The sequence below is a fragment of the Eretmochelys imbricata genome, chromosome 6, assembly GCF_965152235.1.
Source record: "Eretmochelys imbricata isolate rEreImb1 chromosome 6, rEreImb1.hap1, whole genome shotgun sequence".
NCBI classification, from domain to species: Eukaryota; Metazoa; Chordata; order Testudines; family Cheloniidae; genus Eretmochelys; species Eretmochelys imbricata.
Window position 1 is genome coordinate 111516429 of NC_135577.1, and position 18092 is coordinate 111534520.

Here is an 18092-nt window from a genome sequence, read left to right on the forward strand (position 1 = left end):
CTAACTCAGGAACCAATCCATGCAACAAACCTGGATGCCAACTCTGCCCACATATCTACACCAGCAACACCATCACAGGATCTAACCAGATCAGCCACACCATCACCGGTTCATTCACCTGCACGTCCACTCATGTAATATACGCCATCATGTGCCAACAATGCCCCTCTACTATGTACATCGGCCAAACTGGACAGTCCCTACGTAAAAGGATAAATGGACACAAATCAGATATTAGGAATGGCAATATACAAAAACCTGAAGGAGAACACTTCAACCTCTCTGGACCCACAATAGCAGATTTAAAGGTAGCCACCCTGCAGCAAAAAGACTTCAGGACCAGACTTCAAAGAGAAACTGCTGAGCTTCAGTTCATTTGCAAATTTGACACCATCCGCTCAGGATTAAACAAAGACTGTGAATGGCTAGCCAACTACAAAAGCAGTTTCTCCTCCCTTGGTGTTCACACCTCAACTGCTAGAAGAGGGCCTCATCCTCCCTGATTGAACTAACCTCGTTATCCCTAGCCTGATTCTTGCTTGCATATTTATACCTGCCTCTGGAAATTTCCACTACATGCATCCGACAAAGTGGGTATTCACCCACAAAAGCTTATGCTCCAATATTTCTGTTAGTCTATAAGGTGCCACAGGACTCTTTGCTGTTGAATGAGTGTATACCGAATACAACTGTATCACACTGAAGTTCACTGAGTGCCATCGCACAGGAAAACGCTTTTGAAAGTGTCTTGTCCCTGCTGGGCCCCCGTCGTCCATATGACCACGCCCCTTCCATGATGACGTGTGCAGGCCGCAGGGACGGCCACCATTGGTTCCTGCGTTGCCGGTTCCTCTAGGTTCGCTCCACACCTTTAAGACCTGGGGGCCGAATGCGTCTCCCGTCCCCCGACAGCTGCCAAGATGGCGGCTCCCAGGGATGGGGGCGGCGAGAGCGTGGCAGCGGCATCCCCGCCGTCTCCTGCTGAGGGAGAGCCCCCCGGACCGGCCGCCGCCCGCGGGGCTCTCCACAGCGCGGCGGCTGGGGAGAGGGTTGGCCTGCTGGGACCTGGGTATCTCCCCGGGGCGGTCGCGGCCAGGGGTGACTTGCTGGGTCCGCTGGAGCCTGAGGAGGACGGGGGCCTGCTGGGCCCCCTGGAGGCTGGATCTCCCACCGAGGAGGGAGCGGAGGTGCTGGCGGTGACCGAGGTGCTGGCCCAGAGCCTGGCTCCCAGCTCTTCTGCTGTCGGCACCACTCTCTACCTGGAGCCGGGTGGGAACCTGGTGCAGGGGGCTGTGCTGAGCGCCGAGGAGCGGCTGGTGGCGGCGACCGAGAACCAGGCCGTTGGGCTGCCGGGGAATTTGCCGGCGGAGAAGAGTCAGGCCGAGCCACTGGCTCAGCTTCCCGGCCAGCAGGCCACAGCGACGCCTCTGGCCCCCGAGGAGCTGCAGAGGGTCATCGAACAAGTGAGCAGGGCCCAGAAGCAGCCTCCACCGTCTCTTCTTCCCTCCTCTGGAGCTGGCATTGGGTCCTTATTGTTGCCTCCTCACCGAGGTGGGGGGTACTCGCTACCCCAGGAGATTAGCCTCGTGCCCCCAGCATCAGGGTTCAGCAGATCCCCACAGGGCTGTAGCCTGACTGCTGCCTCCAGGTCCCAGCCAGTGACTAGTATCATGCACAATGCAGCACAGCAGTTGCAGAATGTGGCCCAGCAGGTTGCCCTTCAGCAGGGCAAAGCTATCGGTACCACCAGGTGCCTTGTACACAAGGTAAACGAAGGGGAAGAGGAGATGTCTTAGGAAAGCCAAGGGTCAAGTGAATGGGAAAGTGGTCTCCAAGATGGAATTGGGCCTGGGCTTTAGAATGTGCTGAACATTGAATAGTCATGGCCCTTTCTCAGTGATGAAACTGTACTGAGTGCCAGTGCACCAGTTCCACTGCTCACCTTAATTTCCTGATCAGTTTAACCTACTTTGGAATTTAGATTTTTCCAGTCTCCTAGTTGGAAGACTGGTGTTGGGAGCAGCTCAGTAACAAGGTAGAGCGTACACTGTTGAATGGAGGTGACAGGCGCTGGTCAGCGTGACCTATGTTCTAGTCTGTCAGAATAAGCACAGGTGTCCAGCATGATTTGGAAGAACTACTTTACAGTGACTGGGCCAACGTAACCTGTCAGTCTAGTGTATCCGGCAACTGAGTGTTTGGGGTACTTAATTCATGCTAGCCCATTGATTTATGGGGATTTTTTTATTACAGTGGCTGCCTGCTATACTTGAGATTTTAAAGCTGTTTCTATTATAACTTTTGTTTTCATGTACTCTTTAACTTTCCCAAATATTTTCCTTTTGGGCTAAGATTTTCCATGCTTGGTTCTTGCCCAATAGTAACTTTAAAAAAAAAAAAGTGAGTAACATTCATTCAGCTGTGTTTGTATTACAGAAGACTGTTTTTAAAAACAGAAAAATCTTTGTTCACACTCTTCTTGTAATAGGAACATTTGAAGTTTGAAATTAGATGTCTGGACTGAATTTAGACTGTCAGCACTTTGGGGCAGGGACTATATTTTTTTTGTTCTGTCCTTTCATACAGTGCTTAGCACAATGGGATCCTGGTCCATGATTAGAGTTTCTGGGCATCACTGTAATACAAATAATAATAGTGAGTCTTTTCTTTGAGGAATAGTATTTGCTTAATTTCTGGGGGGAGGGGGAGGGATTATTTGACAAAACTAGAATCAATTAACTTGTAGAATTTTTTTTAAATGGAGAGCTGTCCATTTAAGCCTTGATCTAGCAAAGCACTTAAGCATGTGTTTGTACAGCATCAGAGGGATTATTCGTGTGCTTGCACTCTGGCATGTGCTTAAGTGCTTTGATGAGTGGCTTGCAGCTAGAGAAGTGGACACTTTTCAAGTAAGAAGCAATAGACAGGCTTTGACTCTTCCTCAGTCCCTTGCTAACCCTGTGGTGTGATTTAAAAAAACAAACAAACAAGACCATAAATAAATAGGATGGAGAGAGGAGGACAGACAGGAGGTGATAGGCTGGTGGCCTGAGTTGTTTATATCATCTTACGGATTTTTTGAACTGTGCATTTATTAGAGTATAACTGTGGCCTAATATTTGGCCTGCAAAATTGTAGACAGTAGGTGTCCTGTGGGTGAGATGTGCTTGTTCAGTTTACAAATTCAGCATAGGTCTAGAGCTTGCAACTGAATCTGCCCATGTGAACCCCATTGACTTCAACAGGGCTCTGTCCAACAGATCCATTTGCAGAAATTATTCTTTAGTTTTTGGCAACTAAATTCATGGTTGATGGACATTACAAATAAAACAATGATATGATATACAAAGTAAACTGAAAATCCTTATCTAAGCAACAAATGCAACTGTATCATAATTTAGTAGCTGGAAGGAAGGAAATATGTACCTTGAGGGTTGTAAGAAAACTGGATGATATATCTAGTTTCTTCATGTTTCACTGTAAGGTCTTATACACAAAGATGTAAAATCTTGATAAATAATACTGTACTTTTACATTCTCAACTTTTTTCCCCCTAAAGCAATTAGAAGCCATTTGTGTTCAAGTGCAGCCGGGGCAGATGAAAGAAAATGAAAAGCCAGTGCCACCTCTTGCAGAAGTCCAGTCCAAAGCTATAACACCGAGTCAGCCAGTTGGTAGGAATTGTGGTCTGTCTAGACTTAATATTATTAATCCCCAGATTATTAGGATACAGCCTGTAACAGGAACTGAGCAGCAACAGTTTTTCTTGCATAGTTCTTCTGAGCCTCCAGTTCAGCTACTTGTGCAGAGACCGTTAGCCCCTGATGGACCAGTGTCAGTGAATAAGATTCCCACACACCAGACATTGAATGGACAAAAAACTACATGTACCGCAGCGTCTGCTACTGAGTCTCAAAATGTTACTTTGGTGGCAGCCAGTTCAGCAAATACTCTTATCTCGAGCCTTGAGAAAAAGCAAAAAGAAGAACTAAAGCTAAAAAAATCTTTGAAAGTGAAGACTCGTTCTGGACGGATTTCACGTCCTCCAAAATATAAAGCGAAAGATTATAAATTCATTAAAACAGAGGATTTGGCCGACGGTCATCAGTCTGATTCTGATGACTATTCTGAACTAAGCATAGAAGATGACGATGAGGGGAAAGCAAAGGGAACGGATGCATTATTCAATCCTTTGAATTATAACCTGAAGCCCAAAATGTTTAAATGTCAGACTTGTGAAAAATCCTACATAGGAAAAGGAGGATTAGCACGACATTATAAACTTAATCCAGGTCACGGACAATTGGAGTCTTCACAGCAAAAAGTCTCTATGAATAAAACTAACAGAAGTGTGTTTCTGGATATTTCTGGAGGAGCAGAAGATGAAACTGTGAGTCTGACGCTCTCGCAACCAATTGCTGTCACTTTAAATAATGAAAATTCGCTAGCTATTGGTTTGGAAGAAACTGCTTCTTCACAGAGTGAGCAACAGGTAAAGTAGTAGTTTGCTTTCTGCATAATACGCAGTTTCATAAACAATATAAAGGCAATTTCACTCCAATATTATTGCAGTTTTAGAACCTTATTCTACACTAATTCATATCCTGAATTCCTATTGCTGGCAATTGGAATTCTTTACATAGATTGAAGTTAGTGGCCTAGGTGTGTGACCAAAAGAGAATAGGAATGAATTAGGAAAAGTTGCAATCTGCTTGTCTGAAACTGCAATAAATATGTATGACCATTGGTTAAGTTTTAAAATAACAAATGAACAAAAAATTGTAGTGACCTGCATGGGGAGAATAAGACTTAGACTTTGTAACTAACATCACTTATTTCTCAGCATTCACATAAGGAAAAAACACTGTGCAGTTCATGTATATTTCATTTTAAAAGGCTTAAAAAACCCCACCTTCTATATTCAGGAGTCAGTTTGGCCCATCACTGAAATACAGCCTCTCCTGGGTTGAAACTCAGCTGTCAGTGGACAGCTATGCTGTGTAGTGTACTGTTGGAAGTGAAGCATGACTTCTGCAATTGAAACTATAGAGGGAAATCTAGGGTAGGTAGAATACAATTTCCTGAGTTAGAAAAATAAGTAGTTTCAGTTGGAGAGGTTCCAAGAAACTGGTTTTAAACTGTCCATTTCATAGTGAAGTGCATTTGTCAATAGAAATGAATGGTCTTTGTAACCTTTTTGCTGCGAAAGAAAGTCTCCACTGTGAACAGTGGAGGTATAATTGTATCACAACCGCCTTTTTAGGAAGACTGTTCTTTTGGATGCAGCAATGTTATATTTGTTGCGTGTTTGTGAATGTGATGTTGCTTCCAGAAGTGTGAATGTGGGTAGTCTGAGTCATAGCAAGATTAGTAGATAATTACAAACACAAAGCAGAGTTTTCTACAACTTAAAAGAACAGAAAGCTCCATGAAGTCAACTGACTCATTATGTAGATCTAATTTGCCTGTGATGGGGACTTAAGAAAAACCTAAAAATGGTCTTTTGAATTTATTTTGCCATAAAATCTTTAGGACTGTTGATTGGCTGAATATAGTGCTACAGAAAATCTGAAATTTCTATCTGACAAATATGAGCCACACAAAATTTCCCCTTGGTAACTGAATGACTTACTAGTCTATAAATTGACTTAATTATTGTCGCTGCTTCAGTCACCAGGCTAGATACTTTTTTTTCCTTGTCCTTTCTTTTTCTTTTTTTTTGTCAAATAACTATATTTTTGTCCATAAGCCATTGTCAGTTATGATCTTTATCAAGAAACATTAAGAGGATTATCAATACAGGTAGATTATGGAGGAAGAGTAGCACCAGTGACCCACACTCCAAATTAAAAACTTCAGTCGCAGTCGAATGAATTTGGTAATTTGCATCTAGTCCTTGATAGGTAAAACTGCACTAAATTTGCGAAATCTGTGCAAAGAGTGGGGATATTGTTGGAGCATAAGCAAGAGGTATTGAAGGTTAGGACTAAGATGCGTTCATAGAACTGAGAGGACGCTTGAATTATTGTAACATTAATGTGATCAGGCAGTTTATAAATATCTTCAAATGGTAATTAATCTTTGGGACATTAATTTTAATATTCTAGCTAGCTAGTGGCTTTCAGTGAGAGATTCTTGGACTCTGTTTTGCCAACTTTTTTCCATGGTAGCTTTGAGACTATTTTTTAAAATTTATATTTTTGTAACTTCTTTTGGTGTAGTGAATATTGTAGTCCTGCATGTCCATTGTTAAATAGGTTGCTTAAATAGCTTGATTTTGTTTGTATTGAGACCACAACAACAGTTTTAAAAAATGATCTGGAAAAATGGGTAAACAGTGAGGTGGCAAAATTTGCAGATGATACAAAACTACTGAAGATGGTTAAGTCCAAAGCAGACTGTGAAGAGTTACAAAGGAATCTCACAAAACTGGGTGACTGGGCAACAAAATGGCAGATGAAATTCAATGTTGATAAATGCAAAGTAATGCGCATTGGAAAACATAATCCCAACTATACATAGAAAATGATGGGGGTCTAAATTAGCTATTACTACTACTCTTTGAGTCGTTGTGGGTAGTTCTCTGAAAACATCCACTCAGTGTGCAGTGGCAGTCAAACAGAATGTTGGTAATCATTAAGAAAAGGTTAAGATAATAAGACAGAAAATATATTACCTCTATATAAATACATGGTATACCCACATCTTGAATACTGCATGCAGATATGGTCACCCCATCTCAAAAAAGATATATTGGAATTGGAAAAGGCTTAGAAAAGGGCAACAAAAATGATTAGGGGTATGGAACAGCTTCTGTATGAGGAGAGATTAATAAGACTGGGACTTTTCAGCTTGGAAAAGAGACGACTAAGGGGGGGATATGATAGAGGTCTATAAAATCATGACTGGTGTAGAGAAAGTAAATAAGGAAGTGTTATTTATTCCTCATAACACAAGAACTAGGGGTCACCAAATGAAATTAATAGGCAGCAGGTTTAAAACAAACAAAAGGAAGTATTTCTTCACACAACGCACAGTCAATCTGTGGAACTCTTTGCCAGAGGATGTTGCGAAGGCCAAGACTATAACAGGGTTCAAAAAAGAACGCAATAAATTCATGGCGGATAGGTCCAACAATGGCTATTAACCAGGATGGGCAGGGATGGTGTCCCTAGCCTCTGTTTGCCGGAAGCTGGGAATGGGTGACGGGATGGATCACCTGATGATTACCTGTTCTGTTCATTCCTTCTGGGGCACCTGGGATTGGCCACTGTCAGAAGACAGGATGCTGGGCTAGATGGACCTTTGATCTGACCCAGTATGGCTGTCCTTAAAAATAGGGAAACATAAGATTCAGGGTAGCCTGAACTTGACCTCCTGTGCTCACTGCAGAAACTGTTTGTTTGACAGTATTTTGAGGGAAAGCTGAAGGTATAGTGTCTGGAATAGGGGATAGTTTCTTTGGTATTCTGGCTGGCTGAGTTAACTTGTTTCATTCCATTTGATTGTTTAATGCTGCTCCTGCATTGAGTCTGTTATTCATATATGAACTTAATACTGCTGAGCATAAGCGCTGACTCCGTGGGTGCTTCAGGGCTGGAGCACCCATGGGGAAAAATTAGTGGGTGCTCCACACCCACTGGCAGCCAAGCCCCCTCCTCCTTGCCTCCTTCCCCGCACTGAGCGTGCTGCGTCCCTGCACCTCCCCCTCCCTCCCAGCGCTTCCCGCCCCCCACCCCCGCCACCTAACAGCTGTTTGGCGGTGCTTAGGAGTTTCCGGGAGGGAGGGGGAGGAGTGGGGATGCAGCATGCTCAGGGCAGGAGGTGGAGAAGAGGTGGGGTAGGGGAAGGGGGTGGAATGGGGTAGGAAGGGGGTAGGGACTTTGGGGAAGGGGTGGAATGGGGGCAGGGCAAGGGCAGTGCATGAGTGGGGCCAGGGGCGGGGGAGGGTCGAGCACCCACCAGGCAGAGGGAAAGTTGGCACCTATACTGCTGAGTGGTCATTATGATATTGTAAAACTAACCATCAGGGCAACTAGAGCTTTTTGTTTAGATCTATTATACTATTGTTTAAATCTAAATTAATAATATAAAACCATTTTATTTCATCTTTTAAAATAAAAGATACCATCTTTGAATCAGAAAGCACTTTGACAAGACCGTAGGCTACTCTTGTTTATGATCAAATTCCCTTTGTGTTGTGTATAATACTTAATTTAATGGATCGGCAGGAGAACTAACATTACAAATAGTGACAACAAATTACAGAAGCAGGTGTGTCCCTAGCCTCTTCCTAATTTAATCCTGCAAATACTAATGCAGCTATACTTATCATATCAAATAATACTGAAATTGCATAGTAAATGAAACTAACTTGAAGTTAAGAACATAATGGCCATACTGGGTCAGACCAGTGGTCCATCTAGCCCAGTATCCTGTTTTCCGACAGTGGCCAATGCCAGGTGCTTCACAGGGAATGAACAGAACGGGCAATCAAGTGATTGTCCTGTTGTCCATTCCCAGCTTCTGGCAAAGAGAGGCTAGGGATACTCAGAGCATTTGGTTGAATAATTTCGCTAAATATTTTAAACTAAGATTTTCTCAGCAGCATATTGAGGGAGGGAGACTGTTTTAATGATTCTTGTTTTGTTTTTTTTTATAAAGACTGGTAAATCTGCAGCGGACAGACCTTTGTTGGCAGCACAACAAAATGAGACTGATTTAGTACATCAGGGACCTGGAATGCCAAATGGACCTGGAAGACCCAGACGACCTAAAAGACGTGGCCGACCGAGGATGACTGGAAGATCAATGTGTTCGGGAAGACTTAGTAGACCTGGTCGGTCCCCTTCTAAGTCGCTTAGTAATGTGGCAACAGAACACATCATATTTAGAAGAAAGGCTGGACTAAAAGAGGTACGGTTCCCTTCTGCAATTATTTCATATGTACCTTTTTTCCCCCACCTGCTGCCAAAATCTGATAAATTTAATCAAAATGTAGCGAGGGTGTGCTTTCCAAGGAGCTGCTGTATGTTTGACATATAGCTAGACATGTATGTGCATAAATGAGGAGCCCTGGGGATTATTTAAATACCAAAGTTAAATTTTAAATAAGTTCTTAAGCAAAACATATAAATCAAGTTATAGGTAAAAGATACAGATTTTTTTTTTTTTTTTTTTTTGAAACTGGCCCTGTGGATAATAATTATTGGCCTCTTAGTAATTTGATGCACTCTTGGCTCTGTTTTGGGGAAAAATAATTAGTAGTGCCACTGCTACTATGTATGTCTATTAATATATAAAAATTGTGTGTAATAAAAATGAGTCCATCTTATTCTAAACATACTTTTCTTACAATCTAAGTAATTGTCATGTTTTTCTGAGCTTCCTGCACATCACTGTGGATTGAGCTTGTGATTGTGCTTATTTGCTTAATTCATTAAGGTCTACTTTTCTTTTCATATAAGTACACAATTGTTACTGAGACTGATCATTAACTTCTTGTATTGAAAGAATGGACCATACTCTTAACTTTTCTGGTCAAATATATACATTCACATTTATTCTTAAAAGCCACTTAATTTTATTGATCCTGTAAAAGAAAGTGAATTGGTCCTTACCACATGCCATTTCTGTAATAGTGACTATTGGGTCCTGTAGTGGAGAACTAAGATTTTTACATTATGAATTAAGGGATGATTAGCATATATTGGCTTTTTTCCCCTTAAAGAAACTATTTTGGTGTTTACCAGCTAATCCAACAATGTGACAATGAAGATTTAATGGAGCTGGCTCTTCCCCGCCTGACAAAGCTTGTTACTGTGTTTGAATTTCTACTGATGAAGGTGAGCTTTTCTCATCATGTACATATATTAAATTATTGGATATTTTATCATTCATATACACCATGAAAACTTCTCTGGGAATTAATCTTAGTTCCATGTGTTATACATATGAAGGCTGAAGACATTTTAGAGTTCACGCTTGAGTCTCATGTAGTTAAAGATTGATAGTTTGCCAGATTATACTTTTCATTTTTGCTGCCTGCTTCATCAGTGCTATTTCTGAAGATTTTACAATCCTTTCTTTTCTGGACTGATTGGTAAGGTTAATAAAATGAGGACTGAAAAAAGTGCTAAGCAAAACAAATCTATATGTTGCTTATTTAATTAATTATATTTCATATTTAATGTTCTTGCTTGCTTCTATTTAGGTTGAAAAAGGTTACCCAGCAAAAGCCTTTTTTCCAGATGTTTATAGAGAATTTGAAGAGTTACATAATATGGTAAAGAAAATGTCTCAAGACCATTTCAGTAATTCTGATTTTCTGAGTTATCAGCAGCCTGTGGAAATAAAAGATCCCAAGGTAAGAGGACACATTTTGGAGGAGGTATTTTAAGGAATGTTCAGCAATGTTTCTCTCTTGCTAAGCATTATATAGCATAAGTGAACAGAAAAGCAACTTCCTGGTAAGAGAAAATGGAGATAAAGTGTAAACTGAAGGACACATATCAAAAGATTTAAAGATATTTATCTTTTGGAATTTGATCAGTAATAAAAAATATTTGATTAAACCACAGCCTTAGTTGATATCTGACTACAAATTACAAAATGCAAATCAAAACCCCAGGTGCTTAGAGTAATGTGAAGCTATGCTTCGCTGCCAGGGGTACTTTGGTGACTCAACATAATCTCTGATGGACAGTAGCATTAACAGAATCTCATCCCATCTTTGGCTAGAAAGGAAGTGGCCAAGACATGAGGCCCTTGGGGATGAGCTAAAATAAGTGGTATTTGAGGATCTGACAGAGATGCAAAGAGCCTCCTGCAGACAAATCCATTGTATTTGCCAAAGTTTATTTTCTAGTAAACATTACAGTTTAAAGATGCCCTACAATTGAACCATTTGAAAATGTATTTATTTTTAATTTTTCAATGAAAGTATAAATTCAGCAAGCTCATTAACAGAACATAATCAAACTGAGGCATGTAACACAACAAAGATTAGCTCTTTAATAGCTTTTTCAGTTTTTAAAGCTTGTTTGTGCAGATGATGATAATACAAATGTGTGCTGGTGTAAAGAGTTCAGTTTTTCCAGACGCTACTTCACTTCTTAGCATTCGGTGAGAGAGAGAGTTATATTGGAATCTCACATCTCTTACAGTTCCTGATGCTTGGGATGAAATGACTCTCTATAAGTAATGGTGTATCACTGTTGAATTTTCAGTAGTGAATAACACAATATTTTGTACATATTACTGCTGGCAAAACTTTTAAAGTACAAAAAACATGATCAGTATTTTACAAGGCACAAAAGACCGTCTCTGCTCCAAAGATCTTAAATTGAGTGAGACCAAGAGAAGACAGGACAAACTGGAAAATCCAGGGGAGGAAGGGAAGAGAGGAAATAGAGTAATCCTCAGTAAAAATGAAATACAGTATGCAGTTTTAGCATTGGCTAATCAAGTATTTGTTTTTCAGAATAAATCGTGGCAGAATCATAATATATACCAAAAGTTTGCCTTGTATTACTATTACATGTGTTCAGCTGACTTTATCTCGTGCAATTGCTCAATCATGATGTTTCCTCTTTGGAGAAATGAAATTGTACCAATTTAAAGGGACATTGTCAAGGTTGGTAGGCCCAAAATTTGACCTACCTCTTTTGCTTCTCTTTGCAAAGTCCATTTATAATACTTTGATTTTTTTTTTTTAAACACATGCTGTAATGTGCTTTAAAAAAAAAAAAAAAAAAGTCCAGCATTCATGAGAAACCCTATACTAACAAACCAATGCGTTCACAAAATAGAGCAAAAATTGGTAAGAGAATGTGTTCGGAGTCTGAAGATACAAAGGGATTTAAAAAAATAAAGACTGGGAGAACTTTAAGTCATGAGCAAACTTTAGTGTCCTTTGTTAAACTCTGCTGTTCAGTAACTTACTCTGGTACTGTGAGCCATATCCACTACATTCCTAGTTCTTGCTCTAAGCTTACCTTCTTGATTTTTACTTTTAGCTGTTATATAGGAGATGCTTAATCTGAATGGAGGCTAATTGTAGAAGTTATTGTAATCTAAAATAGTTCAAGAAGCTGTATATATGTTTTGACTGATAGAGTGGACCCCAGTGTTGAATGTCTTTCTAGATCAGTTGAGAAACATATTTGACTATATAAGTATTGAAAATTTGGTGTTGGAGAAACCACACTTATATTTTGTTATCCCAAATTATTTTATAGGTTGCTGAATCACTAGGAATTACAGAGAAGCTTCTTGGAAAACAAAAGTTACAAGCTATAGACTCCTCCACACAATGTATAATTAAAACAGTTGGTGAACAAATGTTTACAGAGATATCAGGGAAAAAACGAACAAATGAGGTACAGAATAATTGTGAACTTAATATATAAACAAGTTAAAGCCTCTTTAAAATATGGTAATGTGAATATTCAAGAAATAAATTATAACAGTGTTACCTGACTTCTATTAAAGTGATGGTTCCAGATATAATTGAGTTTTCTGAGTCAATAACACTGAAATATCGGATTGGGGGGTATTTAAGAAGAGATCAAAATTAGCTAGGTAAAGAGTTTAGCTTTTCAGTGTGTTTCTGACCTTACTCCTTCATTAAGGATGCGCTACTCCTGGGGACTGGGTTCAGCTGCCCCCCGCCCAGCTTCATCTGTGGGACTCTGGGGGTGGGCTTCAGCACCCTCCCTGCTCCGGCATTGGGCTCTGGGCTTCAGCCCCCTCCTCCATTGTACCCATGGGGCTCTGGCTCTGGGCTTCAGCCCAAGGCAGTGGTACTTCAGCAGGGCTGACCTAATTGGGAGCTGTGGTCAGGAGAGGAGGAGTTGAGTGAACCTGGGGTGCAAGGCTGTGGAAGGGAGCTCGGGGCAATGGGGTGTGGGGGAAGCAGCAAGGTCTGGGGGCAGAGAAGGGCCAGGAGAATCTGTGGGGGGCCAAGGGAGGCAGCAGAAAAAAACCCTACATAAATAAATTGCAATGATTTGGACATGTTTGTGCATATTTATTTGTTTTTCCTGAAGATTATTAAGTATTATAGGAAAATTTGTCAGAGTGGCCACCAGCAAGAGTTCATGGGCGCATTCTGAGGCCACCAAACATTTTGTTGAGAACCCCTGATCTAAAGCAGGATCTGGCAGGCTGACCTGAAGTATCATGCTGTTGGAAGAGAACAGTAGCTTGGTTGGAAAAGGTGGGCTGGCCAGCATGCAAATTTAAGTAGTGGGGGAGAAGTGAGTGCTGCAGCTAATTAGGCTAACAGTGGTGAGTGAAACCAGCCCATTTGTGTCTGAAAGGATCAGATTAAATATGCTAATCTGTTGCCTGTGGCTGTAGCAGTGAGCAGATAGTTTCCTCTCCTCTGATAGCAGCCTCAGTTCAGACTTGGTCTACTCTGTACTACAGAGTTAGGTTGATGTAAGGCAGCTTATATCCAGGTAATTATGTCAGTGTCTACAGTAGAATGCTGCTTCCACCCAAGTAAGTGACCTGTTACACCGACATAACAGGTCCACCTCCATGAGAGGCATAGCACTTCTGTTGGTGTAGTTAGGGTGATACAGTGTCCATGCAGACACTGTTACTTACATCACCTCTTGGCTGTCATTCTGTCAGCAGCACCTGCTTATAACTTGGAGCTGTGAAATTGACAAGAATGTCAATTTCACCGCTGGTAGTCTTGGTTCTGTGAAATTGAGCCTGGCCAATTTCTTGTCTCCAGCTGGGAGCCTTGCCCAGTGCTGAGCTCCCAGTGTTCTCAGAGCACCACTGCTCTGGGTCAGAGACAATAACAGCCGTGAAATGGACAAGAATGTCAATTTCCCTGCTGGTAGGCTCCATGCTGTGAAATTGAACCAGTTGGACTCACAGCTGGGACTGCTATCCCAAGGCCGGGGCTCCAGCTGTGAGCCTCACGTGGCTGTTAGTGTGCCATGTTGGCTGTCAGTGCCCTGCAATGCCCCACTTTAGTCAGTGCAAGCGCTCCTCGTGAGGATGTGCTCCACTGGTTGAAGGAAGGCAATGTGATACCAACAGCCGACTGAATTACCATGGTGGCCATAAGTCAACCTAAATAAGTCGTCCTAATTTTATACAGTAGATGAGCCCTCAGAGCTATCTATAGAGAGGAGTGATGGCAGCATCTTCCCTTTTTTCTGCCTGTGCTTAAACTTATGACCTTGTCAGCCTTCCCACCCCCACTCGCGCTTCTCATCTCAGGGAGTTCACTGCCCTTTACTGAAGCTGAAGAGGGGAGGGAGGAGAGATTTTCTTCTATAGTAGGTACTACTTATGTGTGAGCTGTCCCAGATCTTATTAGTGAGACTTCTCTCAGACCCATCCCTCAAATTGTGAAGCAAGGCCAGGTTTCTTAAAAGATTTCAAAACTAAAAGACAAGAAAACATCTTTACAAAGTTCTAGATTGTGTTTAGAATTTATTTTAAGGGCCTCCTAGCTTTGAAAAACTGTTGTAGGTGGGAGTAATGTTTCACTTAATACTAGAAAAGATTACAAATTGTCTGTTTCTGCAAGTGATATCAAATCTGCTAGGTTTTATATTGACAGAGTTCATATGAAGAACTGTTGCCATCAGCTAAAAGGACCAGAGTAGAAGGCATATTGGAGAATGTGAAAGATGTTTATGCTAGCCAAAATGGAGAAGAGGAAAAAAGCTGGAACTTGTCTACACTGACTACAAAAGATGGTAACATTTAACTTCTAACTTACCAACTCTGTTCTGTTTATGGTGAATGTCAGTTAATTCCATTATCTTGTGTTGTCTCTAAAGATGTATGACCATGCCTTCAACTTAGTCTTGGACTTGTTTCTGTAGGTCCTTAAATGATTGTTTAGCTGAGAAGTTTGAATTAAGAATATTATTTATTTGTATTATCATAGTGTCTAGGAGCCCCTATCATGGACCAGGATCCCCTTGTACTAGGGACTGTACAAACACCGAAAAGACAGAATGTGGGGCAGAGTGTAGATCAAATCAGTGTAAGGACTATATCTTTTTATATAGCTGTTCTTTTGCCACTAGTACAAGCTTCTGTGCTTTAGCTCATTTGATTTTTGCCCCTTCTTCCCTTTCACTTTTTGTGATCCCTCACAAGACCACATTCCTCTTAGCTCATTTACAAGAGGATTTTCTGCTGTACTTCCATTTGTTTAAAAATTCAGTAAAGTTAAACAGTATCTGATTCATTAGTACTTCCACTAAGGTTTGTGTTAGGTTTTAAAGTGGAGCTGTGCCTTAAACTAACTATATAAAAATGGCACTTTCTTACCTGACAGGTCTCCTGTGTAGTCAATATGTTAATGACAAAAACAAGTTTTGACTCTTGTTAACCATGAAGAGGAAACAGCTAAAATTGAATGAGTTGGCATATCAGTATTTGTTATTGAGTTTGATTTTTTACTAAGGTCCAATCGACTATACCTGTGAAAACCTATTAAAGTAACAAAGTTGCACAGGTGCAGGAGGCAAGATTTTGGAGGAGGCATAGGAAGTCAGTCTGCGTACACACAGCTAGAACGCTAGGTGCACTTGCATCATCTCTGTAAACAGTTCTGTTAATAAACAGCCAGATTAATTTTAGTAACATACAGTCTTCTCATGTTATTACCCAGCATGCGGTATGTGTAACATCTACCCTCTATAGCAGTGGTGGGCAACCTGCGGCCCACAGGCTGCACGCGGCCCGTCAGGGTAATCCACTGGCGGGCTGCAAGACATTTTCTTTACACTAACTGTCCACAAGCACAGCTGCCCAGAGCAACCAGTGGCTGCGGTTCACCGTTCCCTGCCAATGGGAGCTGCGGGAAGTGGCATGGGTTGCAGGGACATGCTGAATGCCACTTCCCACAGCTCCCATTGGCCAGGAATGGCGAACCACGGCCAGTGGGAGCTGTGGGCGGCCATGCCTGTGGACAGTCAACATAAACAAAATGTCTTGCAGTCTGCCAGCGGATTACCTTGACGCTTTGGGAAAAGCAAAAGGGGCATAATTTGGCTGCTGTTGTATCTTTTATTACTAGTATCATGCACGATGGAAAGAACCCAGCAGATCTTTGATCACAGGCTGTTTTCAGGACTCTGACAAAAAAACAACCACCACCCTCTCATAAACTAAGATCATTTGATATGGAGCCATTGGGAGAATAAATATGGAACCTACCAGAGCTACTTCTAGAACCTGAGTAGAAGTATACTTCTGATATTTTAGAAAGTATTTTTGTACTGTTATTCATATGGGCAATAGCATAATTCTGTTCCAAGAATCCAACACTACTTGATGGGAGGGAAAACTAGATAAAATCTTAGAAAGATGCTTGTAGAAAATTACTTTTGAGAGTCCAAAATCATATTGTTGTACAACATGCTGTAACTTTTTTTTTTCCCCTCAACTGTTCAGGTTTTAATCCACTAAATGGGGTGTCTGTGCTCTCCGAAGACAGCGGTATTACTCCTTGCACAGCTGGAAGTGCAAAGCATACGGGTGAGCAACGTAAATCATTTGATTTAGAAACTAGAACTAACTCTGCAAATTCAGATATCTTTCAGTCCATGAGAATGGAATGCTCTCAACCCGTAAGTATACAGGGACCAGATAGTACAAGTAACACATCTCCACCATGTACTGAAGTACTGTTGCATGCTGAGGCAGATAACTCACCAGAAGAATTTGTTCAAGCACATTTTGTAAATGAGAACACAGCAGGTGGACTGACAAGTTCTGAATTTTGTAACTGCATGGTATCAGAAGATGTGATTGATAATCAGAGTACCAACTTGTCAATGAACGAAGAAGGTGATCATAATGGAAAATATCAGAAACTTCAACAAGATGAAGAAAACCAGAGTTACACTATTACCAGTGAACAGTCTGAACAACTTAATGATGCTGATATTGCTGATCAGATGCAGCAGCTTGAAAAAGTCTTTTCAACAAGCATTGTGCCAGTAGACCATTCATACAAGACTCAAACTGACCCACATCAGAATCCTGTACAGGAAACCTCCATATCCATTCGGGAGAATCTTGAAAGTTCAATTAAAAACTTGAATGAATTCTCTTGTGGGCTAGAGGAACAACATGCTGGACAACATGAGCTAGAGAATGCAGTTACTGTAGGTGAAACTGTAGCCTTTGAGATTGCTGATGAGAGCCATGAATTCTTGTCTCAGGGACACGAACAGATCTTTATTCAGACTGCAGATGGGCTTATTCTATCTCATCCAGGTACTGCTGTTCTGTCTCAAGCAGAAGGCATTGTGATTGTAACTAATGCTGATGGTACTACAATGCACATTCGCACCCCTGAGGGGGTTCCTTTGGAAACTGTGGAAGCACTACTGGCAATGGAAGCGGATGGCCAAAGCGAAGATATTTTGCTCTCGCAAAGTGAAGTGGAGCCATAAATATAAACACCTGTTTTATTTATACATGCTTTCTTCTGGAAAAGACTGATCATATCAAATGTATATTTTTCTAATGTGAATATTGAAATTAACTTATTTGTAAACATTTCTATGACATGTACTTTTTTAAAACTTATGTTTATATTAGCAGTATTGCAACCAAAAATTCTAAGGAATGACTTTTTTGATTCAACTTGTGCTCTTAATTGAGTGTGTGTGAGGGGACGTGTGGATACCTGTCAACCTTAGTTTTGATGCACTGTTACCTTTTTTGTTTTACTCTTTGGCCCAACAGAAATGCAATATAATGTGTTGCACTGCCTGTTGTCAGTGATATGCTGTATACTGGCAACCTGTATATGGGCAAAATAAAAACATTAAAAGGAGCTGTATTTTCTGTATATTAGAGGTTTTATCTTACCTGTACTAGAGCATTTTATCTTAATTGCAGTGTGTTGAATATTCAAGTTAACTTATTTTATTAGTGCACGTGACTTGTCACACAAATGAATAACTGGAAAAATAACTTATCAGCATTTCAGTATTACAAGTAAACTTTCGTTTTTCAAAAACGATACTGTGAAAGGTGACAGTATAAACGCCAAGATCACAACACAGCTCAGCATGGGCTACTATCCAGGCTTG

The 18092-nt window shown here is 41.0% G+C and overlaps 1 protein-coding gene across 2 annotated transcripts; it reads left to right on the forward strand.

The window, feature by feature from the left end:
* Positions 1 to 821: 821 nt before the first annotated feature.
* Positions 822 to 17848, forward strand: ZNF839 (zinc finger protein 839). 2 transcript variants are annotated; one of them, XM_077819394.1, is made up of 8 exons: positions 822 to 1766; positions 3560 to 4492; positions 8665 to 8916; positions 9753 to 9845; positions 10214 to 10366; positions 12240 to 12380; positions 14591 to 14729; positions 16441 to 17848. In XM_077819394.1, exons 1-8 carry the CDS (start codon positions 921 to 923, stop codon positions 17445 to 17447), a joined length of 3564 nt encoding a protein of 1187 aa, XP_077675520.1. In that variant the 5' UTR covers positions 822 to 920; the 3' UTR covers positions 17448 to 17848. The 2 variants fall into 2 exon arrangements, with proteins under 2 accessions (XP_077675520.1, XP_077675522.1); XM_077819396.1 differs by having other exon boundaries at positions 822 to 1463.
* The last annotated feature ends 244 nt before the right edge of the window (positions 17849 to 18092 follow it).